The sequence below is a fragment of the Garra rufa genome, chromosome 20 (genome assembly GCF_049309525.1).
Source record: "Garra rufa chromosome 20, GarRuf1.0, whole genome shotgun sequence".
Classification (NCBI taxonomy): domain Eukaryota; kingdom Metazoa; phylum Chordata; class Actinopteri; order Cypriniformes; family Cyprinidae; genus Garra; species Garra rufa.
The window spans coordinates 34,618,647-34,638,754 of record NC_133380.1 but is presented as its reverse complement, the minus strand read 5'-3'; the positions used below and the strand labels follow the sequence as shown (position 1 = coordinate 34,638,754).

General features: G+C 36.6%; 1 protein-coding gene across 1 annotated transcript; it reads right to left on the bottom strand.

Annotated features, from left to right (window-relative positions):
* Nucleotides 1–9,377: 9,377 nt before the first annotated feature.
* LOC141294147 (uncharacterized) lies at nucleotides 9,378–16,314 on the bottom strand. The gene is made up of 5 exons (XM_073826238.1): nucleotides 15,809–16,314; nucleotides 15,239–15,335; nucleotides 11,758–11,911; nucleotides 9,994–10,139; nucleotides 9,378–9,911 (listed from the first exon to the last, which is right to left on the bottom strand). Coding segments are annotated over exons 1-5 (723 nt in total). The 5' UTR covers nucleotides 16,133–16,314; the 3' UTR covers nucleotides 9,378–9,909.
* Between the last annotated feature and the right edge of the window lie 3,794 nt (nucleotides 16,315–20,108).

The window sequence follows — 20,108 nt, the reverse complement described above, 5'->3', positions numbered from 1 at the left end:
ACTTCACTCAACAAACTTTGAGCAGACATTCATCTTGTGATCACCTGTAGAAAGCATTGTCTGTAAGTTTTAAAAGTTAATTTTATATTCATTTATTGTTTATAAAGCTGTGAAAGTACTATTTAGCATAAATAGCACTAAATGGAAGCATTGTTGTATACTTCCCCTTTCTGTAGTTTCACTCTGTTTCAACATACTCAATGTGGTGTGGAATAAAGTGGCATTCTCCCACAAGTCAACGTGTTGGAAAGAGTTTATCTATCTGTCTAACTTCGGGAAGAGAGACACCAAAGTGAGGACAGAATAGTGAAAAGACAGAATCAACAGTGATTACAGCAACTGTGAATGAACTTCTCATCTGCGCAGTGAATCTACAGTAAAATGCTTTCAAAGGAAAATGTGAGCCATACGAACAGGTCAGTGTGTTCACGTTCACACTTATCCAAATCATCCAGATCAACCCATTCAAGAAGATCAGCAGCCAGTCTTGTTGCAATAGAGGCACGAGCTAAAGCGGAAGCTGCTCGTACCAGAGCAGCATACGCACAAAGAGAGATTGAAATAAAAGTAAAGAAAGCACAGCTTCAGGTAGAAGAGACACGTTTGGAGGCTACATTGGAAGCACTCCAACAAGAGAAAGAGGCAGAAGCAGCCTTAGCTGAAGCTACAGCCTTTGAGGCCATAGTTGATGCAGCTAACATAGAAGAATCATCTGAACATGAATGTAAACAAATGAGCACAAATCTCTATTCACTCAAGCGAACTGAGAACTATGTTCATGATCAAAATGCATACAAAAGCAGAGATCATCATGAATCATCAAAGCCTGTCACACAACTACTCCAGTCAGACGACAGAGAACAGCAAAATGCTCTCACATCTCATAGAGAGTCTATTCAATATTCTCAAGAAACACCACAAAATGTCAATTCATTTGGTGAGCCACTCTTTTGGTCACAGGACCTACATAACAGATTTGAGCCTGTCAGAGTACCTGAAAAAGAAGCAAAGAGTCAGGACACAATACCTCATTATTCTCATCCATCTAATTGCTATACCTCAAATGCACATTACTCACCTAAGATGAGAAATGAGCCATATGTTACAAAACCTGAAAACTCAGAGATATTCAATTTAGCCAAATTCCTAGCTCGTAGAGACCTACTCACTGCCGGTCTCATTAAGTTTGATGACAAGCCAGAGAATTACTGGGCATGGAAATCAACTTTCTCAAATGCAATTGAAGACCTTGACTTAAAGCCTTGCGAGAAGCTTGACTTGCTAATCAAATGGCTTGGTCCAGAATCAGCCGAGCATGCTCGACGAATAAGGTCAGTTCATATCAATCACCCTGCTGTCGGACTTAGTAGGATCTGGGAAAGGCTGGAACAATGCTATGGATCAGCTGAAGCGATGGAATCTGCCCTCTTGAATAAAATCGACTGCTTTCCCAAACTCTTAAATAGAGAACCTCAACGTCTTAGAGAACTAGCAGACTTTACTGTTAGAAATTGAATCTGCCAAAATGGAAGGATACCTACCTGGTTTGTCTTACCTGGACACTGCACGAGGCATTGCCCCTATTCTTGAGAAGCTGCCGTTTGCCCTCCAAGAGAAGTGGATGCAACAAGGATCTAGGTATAAGCAAGAACACAATGTTAGCTTTCCACCTTTTACATTCTTTTCCACCTTTATCAGGAATGAGGCACACATGAGAAATGACCCTAGTTTTACAATTAATATACCAAACAAAACACTACCTACAGGACAGAAATCTTCCTCCAGGGCAAAAGGGTTCCCTGTTACTGTGCACAAGACAGAAGTAAGCCATGCGATTCAAAAAGGGAAGTATATGCTGGCAGTAGAAGACCTCAGCAAACAGTGTCCAATTCACAAGAAACCCCACCCTCTCTACAAATGCAGAGGATTTAGGGAGAAATCATTAGACGAGCGTAAAGCCTTTCTAAAAGAAAACGGCATCTGTTTCCGCTGCTGCTCTTCAACATCGCACCAAGCCAAGAATTGTCCTGCAACAATTCGGTGTTTAGAATGTGACAGTGAAAAACACACAGCAGCCCTTCATCCTGGTCCAGCACCATGGTCTAAAAATGACACTTTCAGCCCTGCCTTACAGCATGGCGGGGAGGTCGATGAACAGCCCACCACAACTATCGCTACATCCAGCTGCACAAAGGTCTGTGGGAATGGTTTCAGAGGAAGATCATGTTCCAAGATCTGCTTAGTTAATGTATATTGCAAAGATGATCCTAATATGAAGCTGAAAACCTATGCCATTCTAGACGACCAGAGTAACAAGTCTTTAGCAAGGTCTGCTTTCTTTGACAAATTCAGTGTAACTGAAAATGCATCTCCTTACACAATGAAAACATGCGCCGGTACATCAGAAATCCTGGGTCGCAGAGCAAAAGGTTTCATTGTGGAATCCATTGATAACAGTGTTAGCTTCACGCTTCCCACACTCATTGAATGTAATGAACTTCCTGACAACAGAGCTGAGATTCCTACTCCTGATGCTGCTTGGAACCATACTCATCTTAAATCAATAGCTCGTAAGATACCTTCACTTGACCCTGAGGCAGAGATTCTTCTTCTTCTTGGAAGAGACATCATTGAGGTGCACAAAGTATTGGAACAGAGCAATGGTCCTCTACATGCTCCTTTTGCTCAGAAGTTAGCTTTGGGATGGGTAATTGTAGGAGATGTCTGTCTGAATGGTGCTCACAAACCATCTGAAGTTAGTGCCTTTAAGACAAGCATTTTCATGAATGGGCGCCACAGCCAAATGAGAACGTGCCCGAACACTATCAAAATCAAAGAGAAGTTTTGCAATAACAATGAACATATGACTTCATTGATCTTACCTTTAGAACAAAAACTTAAAACAACACACACAAAGAGCAACATGACTGACATCTTCCAGTCCACAAAGGATGATGACAAACTACCTCCATCTATGGAAGATCTTGCCTTTCTGAAAATGATGCATAAAGAAGTCTATCAAGATGAAACAAACAGCTGGGTCGCTCCACTTCCCTTTCGCAGTCCACGTGAAAGACTTCCTAATAACAGACAACAGGCAACTAACCGTCTCCATTCACTCACACGTATGCTTAAAAAACAACCATTAATGAAAGACCATTTTCTAGATTTCATGGCTAAGATTTTTGAAAACAGGCATGCTGAACCTGCACCATCTCTTTCCGACAATGAAGAGTGTTGGTACCTTCCTATCTTTGGGGTGTATCATCCACAAAAGCCAGGTCAAATTAGGGTTGTATTTGACTCCAGTGCTCAATATCAAGGAGTGTCTTTAAACAGTGTCCTTCTGACTGGACCCAACATGAACAACAGCCTACTTGGGGTGTTACTGCGCTTCAGGAAAGAACAAGTTGCCATAACAGCTGACATCCAGCAAATGTTTCATTGCTTTGTAGTCAGAGAGGACCACCGCAACTTCCTGCGTTTCCTTTGGTACAAAAACAATGAAATAGAAAACGAAATTGTGGAATTTAGAATGCGAGTGCATGTCTTCGGCAACAGTCCCTCACCAGCTGTGGCCATGTACGGGCTCAAGAAAGCTGCCCTAGAAGGAGAGAAGGAACATGGTTCAGAGGCAAGACAGTTAATTGAAAGGAACTTTTATGTTGATGATGCTCTTATATCCCTTCCTACAGAACAAGAGGCCATTACACTGCTTAGAAATGCCCAAGCCATGCTGGCAGCTTCAAATCTTCGCCTACATAAGATAGCCTCAAACAAAGTTGAAGTGATGAGAGCATTTCCTCAAAACGACTTAGCAAAGAACATGAAAGACTTGGACCTTGCTGTTGACTTTCCACAAATGCAAAGAAGTTTAGGAGTTAGCTGGGATGTTTCAAAAGATGTTTTCACCTTTCAAGTGTCACATAATGAGAAACCATACACAAGACGTGGAGTCTTATCTACAATTAACAGTCTATTTGATCCATTTGGATTTGCAGCACCTGTAATCATTAAAGGTAGATCTTTGCTCAGAGAGCTCACCATGGAGGCAAGTGACTGGGATGCTCCTCTGTCAGAACAGATGTTCAATGAATGGAAATCATGGAGAGACTCACTGAAAGGACTGGAAAAAATTACCATCTCCAGAGCATACACTCCCAACACTCTCAACAATGCAAAGAGAAAGGAAATGTGTGTTTTCAGTGATGCTTCTACCACTGCCATTGCTGCTGTTGCCTATTTAAGGACCACTGACACAGAAGGCAAAGTAAATGTTGGTTTCATTTGTGGAAAAGCCAAGCTTGCTCCAAGGCCTGAAATTACAATTCCAAGACTTGAGTTATGTGCAGCAGTACTTGCCGTTGAGATAGCTGAAACTGTCACAGATAAGATTGATGTCAAATTTGATGCTGTGACTTTCTACTCAGATAGTAAAGTTGTTCTTGGATACATCCACAATGAGTCTAGAAGATTTTACGTGTATGTGAACAACCGAGTACAGCGTATAAGAAGATCCACATGCCCAGAGCAATGGAAGTATGTTCCTACAAACCACAACCCTGCTGATCATGCTTCAAGATCTATCTTAGCTGAAAACCTACTGAACAGCACATGGCTAACAGGGCCAGAATTCCTATACAAGTCACTTGAACAAGAAACAACTTCTTCAACTCCAATGAAGTTAGTTGATCCCGAATCTGACACTGATATTCGCCCTGAAGTCAGCGTTTGTGCCACTGAAGTCGTCTGCCATAAACTTAACACTAAATACTTTGAGAAGTTTTCAGACTGGCAGCGCCTTATATACACTATTTCAAGACTAAAACACATTGCTCACTCTTTCAGCAAAAACAACAAATCAAAGGAATGCAGAGGATGGCACATGTGTCATAAACCACATTCAGTAGAAGATCTATAAAAAGCTAAGGAGGTCATAATACGTAGCCTGCAACAGGAGACCTTTCAGGATGAACTAAAGTGCCTTGAAAGAAAAACGGATGTATCTAAGAACAGTCCTCTCTACAATCTGAGCCCATACATAGATGAGTCAGGCCTACTCAGGATTGGTGGCCGCTTATCCCAGTCAGCCTTTGAGAAAGACGAAATTAACCCTTTAATCTTACCTGGTCGTAGTCACATCACAACCTTACTCATTCGACATTATCACTCCCAGGTTCAACATCAAGGACGCTATTTCACAGAAGGTGCTTTGAGAGCTGCTGGTCTGTGGATTATTGGTGGCAAACGAAGAATTAGTAGCATTATCCATCAGTGCATTACCTGCCGCAAATTGAGAGGAAAGATAGAAACGCAAAAAATGGCCGATTTACCTGTAGATCGCCTAAGTACTGATCCTCCTTTCTCTTATGTCGGACTGGATGTTTTTGGACCATGGAGGATCACAGCACGCCGAACTAGAGGGGGTGAAGCTAACAGCAAACGCTGGGCAGTATTATTCACATGCATGAGCATAAGAGCTATACATATTGAAGTGATTGAATCATTGGACACATCAAGCTTCATAAATGCTCTACGAAGGTTCTTTTCCATTCGAGGACCAGCTAAACAGATAAGATCTGACTGCGGTACAAACTTTGTTGGGGCATGCAAGGAACTGAAAATCAGTACAAACACTAGTAACAAGGAAATGCAGAACTTTTTAAGTCATAATGAATGCACTTGGAGTTTCAACCCATCACACTCATCGCACATGGGAGGCAGCTGGGAACGCATGATAGGCATCACCAGACGCATCCTTGATTCTATGTTGCTGAAAATCAGTCAAGCAAAACTCACCCATGAAGTCCTCATCACATTCATGGCTGAGGTTTCAGCTATAGTAAATGCTCGTCCATTAATACCAGTATCAACGGATTCAAACAATCCTCTCATCCTAACCCCAGCAACACTTCTCACACAAAAGACTGGCACACTTCTATCCCCAGAAGGAACTTTTAATGAAGGGAATCTCTACATCCGTCAGTGGAGACAAGTTCAAAGTTTAGCCAACACCTTCTGGCATCGATGGAGAAGGGAGTATCTAAACACATTACAAAATCGAAGAATGTGGCAACAAGAAAAACGTAACCTTCGACACGGGGATGTGGTTCTACTCAAAGACAGTCAAGTCAAAAGAAGTGAATGGCCCATGGGCATTGTACAAAAAGGATTTCAAGGAAACGATGGAAGAGTCAGGAAGGTTGAGGTGAAGACAATAAAGGACGGAATACCAAGAGTCTACCTACGTCCTATCTCAGATACAGTCCTTCTCTTGCCTTCAGAAGAAGAATAAATGTGGATTGCAAGTCAGTGCAGTGATGACATCTTATAGATGCCAGACGGGGAGTGTTCTGGATCATCCATTTAAGTTTAATGTTTATAGTAATCATATTCTCATACATAGTAATGTTTCATCCTTTAAAATATAGTTGCCATAGTAACATTCTAAGACAGTTAATTCAGTTAGTTGCCTTATTCAAGTAGAACTTCACTCAACAAACTTTGAGCAGACATTCATCTTGTGATCACCTGTAGAAAGCATTGTCTGTAAGTTTTAAAAGTTAATTTTATATTCATTTATTGTTTATAAAGCTGTGAAAGTACTATTTAGCATAAATAGCACTAAATGGAAGCATTGTTGTATACTTCCCCTTTCTGTAGTTTCACTCTGTTTCAACATACTCAATGTGGTGTGGAATAAAGTGGCATTCTCCCACAAGTCAACGTGTTGGAAAGAGTTTATCTATCTGTCTAACTTCGGGAAGAGAGACACCAAAGTGAGGACAGAATAAATGCCATTACAAACCTTTTAACCATCAAAATGATTGAATATTGTTTTCTGTAGTGTGTTGTGCACATATTCCATTAGGATTTAATGATTTTAACAAGCCACCAATAGAAGGCTTTATGTCAGTATCATAATAAATTAATTTAAAAAGAATATGCTTTAAAACACATACAGTAGTAGCTAGTAGTAATCACAGTTGTTTAAAGGGGTCATCGGATGAAAAACTCACTTTTACATGTTGTTTGAACTTTAATGTGTTCAAAAATAAAAATCCACCCAGTGGTATTTTTTTAATCTTTAAAAGTAATATCCCCTTTTTAAAATCAGGTCATGCTCAGCTTCTTGTCGGTGTGATGACACACAGATAGAGACGCACCCACGATAGTTGATTGACATGAGCGCCTTACCTTAGACCCGCCCTCACCGAGCTGAAACAGTCTGACTCCGATTGCTATTGTGTGACTCAGGTGCAGGGGAAGACAAGAATGTCTCCAATTGAGTGATTGAGGTGATCTGTCGTTAAATGTAATAATGAACATAGCAGTAGTCATTTACTCCTGACATCCGAGCCGCTGAAGAAGCAGAGGATTGACATTACTTTTGGTTTTGAAAGGAAAGTGCAGATTCCGATCTACATATGCGTCTATGTTCGTGTGAATCATTCGTGATGCAGCTTCACCCACAGCAGAAGTGAGTATAAGGGTTTTTATGCATCTTTGCAAATGGAATTCTTAATAATGTGCTTGTTGGCAAGTTTAGCCGCTAAACGTGGCTAAAGTAAACATTACAGCTCATCATCCCACAGCAGAGTGGGGCGGGGCGAGCAGAGCTCATTTGCATTTAAAAGACCATGCAATAGAATAAATAGTTTTTTGCAGAGCTGATTTTGACAAGATAAAAGGGTGTTTTTTTACACTACTATTGAGAATTTTCAACCAAAGTATATTATAGACTTTTCATTAAGACCCTTAATCATATGAACTTGTGGAAAATGGGCATCCGATGTCCTGTTTAAAGGTAGACTATCCACTATTTTCTTACCGTATGAGTGTACACAGCCATTTGTACATTTTATGGGTCAAGCTTACGGTCTCATTCGCGCCCAGCTGTTTTAAGCTGTACAAAACTGCTCTTTTTCTGCTTAATATTGCAAATTGGTGGCTTACCATCTTATTTTAATGTATTATCCTAATTATGAGCACACTGATTTACCCTTCACTGCACATTGTTATTCTTCTCATTATTTCCCTGTAGTGGCTAATGAACCGAAAGTCTCATCCATAGGCTTATTTCCGCGTTAAAGGGTTAATTCACTTCCATAACAAAATTTACAGATGATTTACTCACCCCCTTGTCATCCAAGATGTTCATGTCTTTCTTTCTTCAGTCCTAAAGAAATTATGTTTTTTGAGGAAAACATTTCAGGATTTCTCTTTATATAGTGGACTTCTATGGTAGTTCCAAAATGCAGTTTAAATGCAGCTTCAAAGGGCTCTAAATGATCTCAGCCGAGAAAGAAGGGTCTTATCTAGCAAAACGATCAGTTATTTGCTAAAAAAATTAGAATTTATATACTTTTTAATCTCAAATGCTCGTCTTGTCTAACTCTGTGATGCGCATGCATACTCTTTGCACTCTGGTTCAATACAGTTAGGGTATGTCGAAAAACTCCCATCTCATTTTCTCTAAAGGTGAACATTTAAAGAAGGTCAAACGCCCTTTACAAAAAAAGGTAAAACAGCGATGTAGAGCGATTTTGAAGTTGGAGGAGAAAATGAGATGTTTTTCAACATTTCCTAACTCCACAGAGTATGCATGTGCATCACAGACAAGCTAGACAAGACAAGCATTTGTGGTTAAAAAATGTATAAATTGTAATATTTTAGAAAATAACCGATCGTTCCGCTTGATGAGACCCTTCTTCCTCGGCTAGGATCGTTTAGAGCCCTTTGAAGCTGCATTTTGCCATTATATGGAGAGAAATCAAATGTTTTCCTCAAAAAACATAATTTCCTTACGACTGAAGAAAGAAAGACATGAACATCTTGGATGATAAGGGGGTGAGTAAATTATCTATAAAAGAATAAGGTGGATAGTATATACCTTTTGTTGTTGTGTTTGTGTGTGTGTGTGTGTGTGTGTACCTGGTATTCATCACGTTGTGGGGACCAAATGTCCCCACAAGGATAGGAATACCAGTAGATTTTGACCTTGTGGGGACATTTCTCAGGTCCCCATGAGGAAACAGGCTTATAAATCATGCACAATGAGTTTTTTTGATGAAGTAAAAGTATGCACAATCTCCTGTGAGGGCTAGGTTTAGGTGTAGGGTAGGTGTAGGGCGATAGAAAGTACGGTTTGTACAGTATAAAAACCATTACGCCTATGGAATGTCCCCATAAAACATGTAAACCCAACATGTGTGTGTGTGTGTGTGTGTGTGTGTGTGTGTGTGTGTGTGTGTGTCCTAGTCTTTTCCTTTCTCTCTAGTCAGTTTGTTCCCTTTCAACAAATTATTATTAGAAAGGTTGACATAGTACTGATGGAAAGGTTTCACATTAAAAGGCTGTCTTTTATCAAGTAAAAATTAGTGAGTCAACATTGTAACTTTATTCAAAAATAGCTTTCAAAAGGTTTTCATGAATTTCTTTAAAAAAGAAAAAAAAAACAGACAGTGGTAAAACAGTGCGATCAAATTTCTGAATAGCTCTTAACATGACTAGCTCATCGGCATATTAGCCTAGTTACTCCAAACAAAAAATAAATACAGTTTACGAAAAACATCTAGACTCTAAATCCATATATTTTTTCAAAATAAAAAAACAACTAAAGAGAACAAAAAAAAAAAAAAAAAGTTACCACCAATGAAGTACAGCATATGATTGTTGAATAAGGTGATGAAATTCATCCATGCACTCAACAGGGCCAACAGGGCAAATGTTTGCAACACAAATACCTTCATTACATATGATCATAAATTTTGCATCAGAACTTCCAAATGAAGATTTAAATTTGTGCTTCAAGTCCAAGGTTACAAGTGCACCTGAGCGGTGTCCTCAGAACAGTGTTGCACTGAAACATGTACCCAAATACTCCATCTCTCAGCCTTTTCTTCTTGTCTCTGTGAACAAATGTGAGTCTCATTATCAACACTGACAAAACAAAGACTGAAATGAGCTTGAACACTCTTAAAAAGTACTTACATGGTACCAAAAGCAGACTGAGGCAGACGATCAGGGCCAGTGTAACACTACTCGTGGTGATTCCTTGGGCTCCGCTCTCATCGAGTTCAAGATGATATTCGTGTTCAAGTTCATGGTTATGGCTTTCCACTTCTTTGCACTTTGTGCTGTGGTGAAAAGACAGAAACCTCTTATCATTTCAACAAAAAAAATGTGATATTTCAACTCAGCAGCAACCATAAAACTAATGCAATGTACAATTTTTTGCAGGATATTTTCACATGCATGCCTTATGACCTAATTTAGGCGTCGACAAAGGCTTTTTGTCACAATTTTACAGTTTTTACCGTATGTTTTTATCAAATAAATGCAGTAGTGAGAATAAGATACATTACGACAAAAATAAAATCTGTAATGATGTTGAAAATTCAGCTTTGCATCACAGAAATAAATTAAATGTTAAAATATACTACAATAAAATGCATTACTTTTAAATTGTAATAATATTTCATGATTTTACCGTTTTTACCGTTTTTTATCAAATAAATGTGAACTTGTGAAAAAATTTTTTGAAAAAAATGATTTTGAAAATTAAGCTTTGCATAACAGAAATAAATTAAATTTTAAAATAGACTGCAATAAAGTGAAGTTCTTTTAAATGGTAATAATATTTCACAATTTTACTGTTTTAACAGATTTTTTTCAAATAAATGCAAACTTGGTGAGAAAAGTATACATTGTGGCAAAAAAATCTGAAATGACGATTTTGAAAATTAAACTTTGCATCACAGAAATGAATTACTTTTTAACATACACTGCAATAAAATGCAGTTGTTCTAAACTGTAATAATATTTCACAATTTAACAGTTTTTACCATTTTTTATCAAATAAATGCAAATTTGGTGAGAATAAGATACATTACGACAAAAATAAAATCTGTAATGATGTTGAAAATTCAGCTTTGCATCACAGAAATAAATTAAATGTTAAAATATACTACAATAAAATGCATTACTTTAAAATTGTAATAATATTTCATGATTTTATCGTTTTTACCGTTTTTTTATCAAATAAATGTGAACTTGTGAAAAAAAATCTGTATTGATGATTTTGAAAATTAAGCTTTGCATAACAGAAATAAATTAAATTTTAAAATACACTGCAATAAAGTGCAGTTCTTTTAAATTGTAATAATATTTCACAATTTTACTGTTTTAACAGATTTTTTTCAAATAAATGCAAACTTGGTGAGAAAAGTATACATTGTGGCAAAAAAATCTGTAATGATGATTTTGAAAATTAAACTTTGCATCAGAAATGAATTACTTTTTAACATACACTGCAATAAAATGCAGTTGTTCTAAACTGTAATAATATTTCACAATTTTACAGTTTTTACCATTTTTTATCAAATAAATGCAAATTTGGTGAGAATAAGATACATTACGACAAAAATAAAATCTGTAATGATGTTGAAAAATTAAGCTTTGCATAACAGAAATAAATTAAATTTTTAAATACACTGCAATAAAGAGCAGTTCTTTTAAATTGTAATAATATTTCATGATTTTACTGTTTTACCATATTTTTTATCAAATAAATGCAAACGTGGTGAGCATTAGATACATTTTGACACAAAAAAAATCATTAATGATGTTGAAAATTCAGCTTTGCATCACAGCAATAAATTCAATTTTAAAATACACTGCAATAAATATTTCACAATTTTACTAAAACTCCTTCAAAAGTGATGAAATAGAGTTGGAAGATGGTGTATGACTTACAGCTGCTTCTGTAAATATTGCTTGGTGGTCTCGCAGCCCTGTTTCTGTTTCTCTGCCGCCGTTTGGAGCTGTTTAGCAGCGAGGTGCAAAGCCTCGCATGATGCCAACTCCTGGGCCTTCAGAGTCAAATTGTGCTCCAGAGCTTCAATATGGTCTGAAATGATAATGAAACACTCTCTTCAGACAATACAACTCACAATACAACTTCTCTTCTAAACACTCTTAAAAATATGCCAAACATTCTTTGAGGGAAAAAAGTCCATTGGCTTATAAGGCAATGTCTAGGCACGCCGTAACTTATCAGCTCGTTTCTTAAAGAACCTCGCTGATGTCAGAGCACTATTTTGGGTCGTGGCTGGTAGCTGGCTGGCGTTGTTCGCTTGCTGCTTTGTCTCAAATTCGACACTGGTGCTAAAGTCTTGGTGTGAAACATTTTCTAGACATTACACCTATCCTGTTTTGTGAAAAGATTTTCCAAAGCCCGCTAGCTTTTTTTCAGATAACTGCGGATGAAAGGGCTGAGCGTGGTGATTTGAATCAGTCTCTCTCGCTCATGTATTCCCCGTTATTTTCATATCTTATGCATTCAGTAGTCATTTCCTGCAGTTGTTTAGCGAGCCAGGAAATCCTTTGCAAATTCAACAATATTCTGGCTTTGAAATGTTCACTATAAATTTGGATAAACAGTACTGTTCCCTGCTGGAACAAAACAATAACTTTAAGTGGTTTTATGGTCTTAACAGCTTGGTTTGAGTTGGTTTTAGCTGACTTAAGATTGTGTTAGTTGCTCTTATCTAGGTCAGGATGCTCTCCCACCTGGCTTTATCTGCTTTAGATGATCTTCAATCTGGTTTTAGATAGTTTAAAATGGTTTTTCAATCTGGGTTAGCTGGTCCTTGGTCTTCCAGTTATTTTGGTTGTAGATGATGCTGAAAATCAACCAACAAACAAGTCCAGGCAGGCTCGGAGACCAGTTGAGGCCAGCCAATAGCGTAAACCGGATTAAGCTGTTTTTTTTTTCCAGTTGGGTTTGGCAGTTATACTAAAAGCAATTATTTTTAGACAAAAAGTCCTTTAAATTATCCTAATACAGTTACAGAATACATACGCATTACCATTTAAACATTTGAAAAAATATTTTTCTATCAAATCCGTATAATCCGTATAATTCTATAAAATCCGTAATAATGTTGAAAATTCAGCTTTGCATCACATAAATAAATTACATTTTTAAAATACACTACAATAAAACGCATTTCTTATAAATTGTAATAATATTTCACAATTTTGCTGTTTTACCATATTTTTGGGGTCAGTTTTTTTTTTTTTTTTTTTAAAGAAGATAATATTTTTATTAGGCAAGGATGCTTCTAATTGATCAAAAGTGCCAGTAAAGACTTTCAAATTATTTCAATTAGATGCTGTTCTTCTTTTGAACTCTCTATTCATAAAAGATTTTGAAAATATATTCACATTGTTTCCATAATTAACATTTTTAATTTCAGAATGGTTTCTTAAGGAGCAAATCAGCATATTAGAATGATTTCTGAAGGACCATGTGACACTAAAGACTGGAGTAATGATGCTGAAAATTCAGCTATGATAACAGAAATAATTTACATTTTAAAATGTATTCAAATAGAAAGCAGTTTTTTTAAATTGTAATAATATTTCACAATTTTGCTGTTTTTACCTTTTTTATCAAATAAATGTGAACTTGCTGAGCATAAGCTGCATTATGACCAAAAAATCTATAATGATGTTGAAAATTCATCACATAAATAGTTCGCATTTCAAAATATACTACAATAAAATGCAGTTCTTTTAAATTGTAATAATATTTCGCAATTTTACGGTTTTAAACATTTTTTTTATCAAATAAATGCAAACTGAGAGTAGGATACATTATGACAAAAATAAAATCTGTAATGATGTTGAAAAATCAGCTTTGCATCACAGAAATAAATTAAATTTCAAAATATACTACAATAAAATGCATTACTTTTAAATTGTAATAATATTTCTTGATTTTATCATTTTTACCATTTTTTTTATCAAATAAATGCAAACTTGCTGAGAATAGGATACATTATGACAAAAATAAAATCTGTAATGATGTTGAAAAATCAGCTTTGCATCACAGAAATAAATTAAATTTCAAAATATACTACAATAAAATGCATTACTTTTAAATTGTAATAATATTTCTTGATTTTATCATTTTTACCATTTTTTTATCAAATAAATGCAAACTTGCTGAGAGTAGGATACATTATGACAAAAATAAAATCTGTAATGATGTTGAAAATTCAGCTTTGCATTACAGAAATAAATTAAATTTATTTAAAATATACTACAATAAAATGCAGTTCTTTTAAAATGTAATAATATTTCACAATTTTACTGTTTTTACTGTATTTTTCTCAAATAAATGCAAACTTAGTGAAAATAAGATATATTATGACAAAACAATATCTGTAATGATGTTGAAAATTCAGCTTTGCATCACAGAAATAAATTACATTTCAAAATATATTACAATAAAATGCAGTTTTTTAACTGTAGTATTTCACAATTTTACTGTTTTTACCATATTTTTATCAAATAAATGCAAATTTAGCGAGAATAAGATACATTATGACATAAAAAATATGTAATGATGCTAAAAATTCAGCTTTGCATTACAGAAATAAATTAAATTTCAAAATACACTACAATAAAATGCAGTTCTTTTAAATTGCAATATTTCACAATCTTACTGTTTTTACCATTTTTTTATCAAAAAAATGCAAACTTGGTGAGAATAAGATACATTATGACAAAAATTAAATCTGTAATGATGTTGAAAATTTAGCTTTGCATCACAGAAATAAATTAAATTTGAAAATACACTACAATAAAACGCAGTTCTTTTAAATTGTAATAATATTTCACAGTTTTACTGTTTTTACCACATTTTTTATCAAATAAATGCAAACTTGCTGAGCATAAGATACATTATGACATAAAAAAAAGTGTAATTATGGTCAAAATTCAGCTTTGCATCACAGAAATAAATAAATAAAAATATATTTTAAATTGTCATAATATTTCACAATATCCCTGTGTTTTTAATTAAATAAGGCAGTCTTGCGAAAACATTAAAAGTCCCAAACTTGTGTAATTTTTCCTTGTATTGAACTTGACAACCTTTTTTGTGAACATAATACATAAATGCACATAAATAGACAGGGCAAAGAACTCTAACCAAAACCAGAAGGGTTTTACAGGAACGATACCACTAGTTACAGTGCCTCATGTTATTACAACAACCACCGTAGAGAATTCCATCTGACAAACAAGCCTTTCCTATTTGTTGTCTCTTCTGAGTTTCTATGGTTACATGGGAAAATGCATCTAAGAATATCGTCAGAGAGAGAGAGCGCTCCTTTCATGGCTGCTCTGAAGAGAGAGGGGAAAACTCTGACGTGAATTTTCCTACCTTTCTGCAGGCTGATTTCAGCAGTGAGGTTTTCCTCAGTGAGCTTGTATTCATCGATTCTGCTTTCCAAAAAGGTGATGTTTTCTTTTAGGATAACCTGTGGAGATACAGAATGTTCATTAAACTCAAGTTAATAACCAGGGTGAGGTCTGGCTCACAGTTCACACTTAGACATTAAGGTGTGGCTGTGAGATCTCACGGGCGTGTGAGGGAACGCCACCACCTACAAAGGTCAAAAGCAGGATTTGGGTAGAAAAAAGCCTTTTTTCATATAACCCATAAGGACACAGGAACAATGTGAAGATTATCAGGAACGTTTTTTTTTTTTTCTTTTTTTTTTTCCAGGAAGAGCTGAGATTGATATCCTGCCCCCTCAGTGGCCAGGAGATGCGTTTAATGTTTGGTTCACTGGATTTGGAATATATTTGCATAACAGTTCAGATTTAACTCAAGCTAACCTGTTCACCACTTCCCGTTGGGGCTCTTTATGTAAAACAAAACCAGTTTCATATCTGAGTTTCAACAAAGGCATGCTTTTTCATATGCTCACAAACGAGAAGACCAACTCACGTTTTCTTGCTGGCTGGCGTTCAGAGAGAGGTTCAGAAACTCTATTTGCTCCTTGTGCTGGTCGATTTGCTTCTGTAGGGCACTCTGGTTCCTCCATCCCTGTCTCACCAGGTCCTCAAGAGCCTTTCGATCTTTGTTCCACACCACTTTTGCTCCTTCATGCCTCTCCCTGAGGGCTTGCATCTCTGTTCGGCACTGACTGGCTCCCTTCATCTCGGGCGAAGTGGCCCATACCACAATAATGATAAGAGAGATGATCGACCACAGGGCCAGGCAGGCGATCACGATGTTACGCGTAGTCTGAGAAGATTTAGAGCTGGTCATGGTTGATTTCAGGTCGGTGGTGTCTGGGAACGGAGTCCTGCGAGAGACTAAGTGAAATGAAACTTTTAAAGTCTGGGTTTCCCCTCCAAGCTCAGCTCAGGGAAGGGGAGTGGCTCTGCTACTGTGATGGGACCTGCCGTCCAGCTCCACAGCCCTCTGCAACGTGACATCAGCTCGAGGTTATCCTTTGCTGTTAGTGGGGAAAGTCGCCTCCCTCCTGTTTTTAATGAAAGCGCGTGTTTCAGTTTCCATTCCTCTGTACTGGGGAGTGTCCTGGCTGGGGTCCCAGATCCTCTGAGAGCCTGTTACCTCTGCTAGGTCTGAGGGTTTTTTTACCAGTTGCAACTCAGTGTTTCCTGAACTTTTGCCAAGCACAGAGTGTCCATGCCCCTTTGAGTCACACAAACACACGTACAGGAACTTTTAGGACAATTGACTGTATGAAATCATCTATTTGACTGTGTATAGATATTATTAGCATCTTGCTTATTCTTTATATAGATAAACCGGCTGGTATATAAATGTTGAATCTTCTTAGACTTCATATAACTGCTCATGCGTCCTCTGCTGGTTAAAGAGCAGCGGTTCAGAGCTGGTTTGAGTTAGAACGGACCTTCGAAATTCTGCTGCTCAATGTTTCCTGCGAGTGGTGAGTCAGTAAGAGGATGATTACATAATCCTGAAGGGTGGTGGCTGCTTCCATGCTCCCTTGAATTGAATTCCTGAGTTTAAATGATGAACTCTTGCAAGATTCGGGTGCATTGTGAAATAGATTTTTGTCAGACTTGGAGTGATTGATGGCGGTTTTGAACAGTTCTGGGGTGGAAGATTGTGCACTGTTGTTGCATCCATCCATCTATCTGTTTTACAAAATATCTACATTATTTTATTGAATAAAATATAAAATATACGTATTTTAATATTTAAGGGGTCATCGGATGCCCATTTTCCACAAGTTCATATAAAGCACTATTATACTTTGGTTCAAAATTCTCAAAAGTTGTGTGAAAAAAACACCATTTTACCTTGTCAAAATCAGCTCTGCAAAAAATCAACTAATTTTTTTGCATGGTCCTTTAAATGCAAATGAGCTCTGCTCGCCCCTCTTTGCTGTGGGATTAAGAGCCGTAATGTTTACTTTAGCCACGTTTAGCCACGAAACTTGCCAACAAGCACATTATTAAGAAAAACTATTTGCATAAAAAACCCTTATACTCACTTCTGCTGTGGGTGAAGCTGCATCAGGAACGACTCGCACGAACATAGACGCATATGTAGATCGGGACCAGGCGCTTTCCTTTTAAAAACGAAAGTAACGTTATCGTCTGCGTCTTCAGTGGCTCAGATGTCAGGAGTAAATGACGACTTACCTCAGTCGCTCAATCTGAGACATTCTTGTCTTCCCCTGCACCTGAGTCACACAATGGCGATCGGAGTCTGACTGTTTTAGCTCGGTTTGTGTCGTCACATTTTAAAAGGGGGATATTATGTTTAAAGATTAAAAAAATACCACTGGGTGGATTTTTATCATTGTAGGGTGGTTGTGTACACACTGCCAACACACATTAATGTTCAAACAACATGTAAAAGTTAGTTTTGCATCCTATGACCCCTTTAATATTTAAAGGATTAGTTCACTTCCAGACCAAAAATTTACAGATAATGTACTCACCCCCTGGTCATCCAAGATGTTCATGTCCTTCTTTCTTCAGTCGTAAAAAAAAATTGTTTCTTGAGGAAAACACTTCAGAATTTCTCTCCATATAGTGGACTTCTATGGTGCCCCGAGTTTGAAGTTCCAAAATGCAGTTTAAATGCAGCTTCAAAGGGCTCTAAAGGATCCCAGCCAGGTCTCTGGAATAAGTCTTATCTAGCGAAACAATCATTTATTTTTAAAAACAAATGCTCGTCTTGTCTAGCTCTGCGTGATCTCTGTGCACTCCAGTTTAATACAGTTAGGGTATGTCAAAAAACTCCCATCTCATTTTCTCCATCAACTTCAAAATCCTCCTACATCACTGCAGAAGTACTAACCCAGTGTTCACAAAGTGAACATGCAAGGAAGGTCAAACGGTCAAAGGTCAAAAAATGCTAAAACAGTGATGTAGAACAATTTTGAAGTTGGAGGAGAAAATTAGATGAACAGGAGTGCACAGAGTACGCATGCGCATCGCAGAGCTAGACAAGCATTTGTAGTTAAAAAGTGTATAAACATACATTTTTTTAGAAAATCTTTTCATTAGATAAGACCCTTCTTCCTCGGCTGGGATCGTTTAGAACCCTTTGAAGCTGCATTTAAACTGCATTTTAGAATTTCAAACTCTGGGCACTATAGAACTCCACTATATGGAGAGAAATCCTAAAAAAAAATATCTTCAAAAAACAATTTCTTTATGACTGAAGAAAGGAAGACATGAACATCTTGTCTGCCATGTTCTCTGCGCTCAAGCAGCTGTAGTGACAACTATGTCTCGTAAGCAATGCAGGTGTTTTGTAGGTGGATGTAGAAGTGAACATAAGAGTATTTTCTCCTGACATCAGAGCCACTGAGGACGCAGTGGATTAGTTTTGTTTTTGATGGTAGTTAGCCAAATGGAAAATGGGCCTTTTTAAGTTTACTTGATTCTCCATAAATAAGGTTCAGAAAAATCATGTTAAAATGTGGTTTAAAATAAGAGGGATCATACAAAATGCATGTTATATTTTTTTATTTAGTACTGATCTGAATAAGATATTTCACATAAAAGAGGTTTACATATAGTCCACAAGAGAAAATAATAGTTGAATTTATAAAAATGATGCTGTTGAAAAGTTTACATACACTTGATTCTTAATACTGTGTGCTTACCTGAATGATCCACAGCTGTGTTTTTTTGTTTTTTGTTTAGTGATTATGTACAGTGTTGTTCACGAGTCTCTTGTTTGTCCTGAACAGTTAAACTGCCTGCTGTTCTTCAGAAAAACCCTCCAGGTCCCACAAATTCTTTGGGTTTTCAGCATTTTTGTGTATTTGAACCCTTTCTAACAATGACTGTATGATTTTGAGATCCATCTTTTTACACTGAGGACAACTGAGGGACTCATAAGCAACTATTACAGAAGGTTCAAATGCTCATTGATGCTTCAGAAGGAAAAACATGCATTAAGAGCCAAGGGTGTAAACTTTTGAACAGAATGAAGATGTGTACATTTTTCTTATTTTGCCTAAATACATATATATTATTAGTACTGCCCTTCAGAAGCTACAGAAGATAGTTACATGTTTCAGTGAGCGTTTGAACCTTCTGTAATAGTTGCATATGAGTCCCTCAGTTGTCCTCAGTGTGAAAAGATGGATCTCGAAATCATACAGTGATTGTTGGAAAGGGTTCAAATACACAAAACTGCTAAAAAACCAAAGAATTTGTAGGACCTGAAGGATTTTTCTAAAGAACAATGGACAGTTTAACTGTTCAGGACAAACAAGGGACTCATGAACAACTATTACTAAACAAAAAAACAAAGTTGTGGATTATTGAGGCAACAACACAGTATTAAGAATCAAGTGTATGTAAACTTTTAAACATTTTTATAAATTCAACTATTATTTTCTCTTTTGGACTATACCTCTTTTAAATTAAATATCTTATTCAATACTAAATAAAAAAAATAACATGCATTTTGTATGATCCCTCATATTAACAGATTGTGCAAGGTGTATGTAAACTTTTGACCTCAACTGTAATTGGGAGATATATACATTGATTCATAATACAAACAAAATTTCATAATACTTCTTGGCCATATAAATATCAGCATTTTCTTTTCTTAGTTTAGTTCTTAGTCTGAAATTTGGAGTAAGAGGTGTTTTTCCTTCTCGAGTATGGGATCCATGACTCCTATATAACTCCTATATAAAACTACATGAGTCATAAAAGCCTGGCAAAAAAACTAAACTGCTCCATTTGAAAAAAAAAGCAACATTTTTCAAACTATT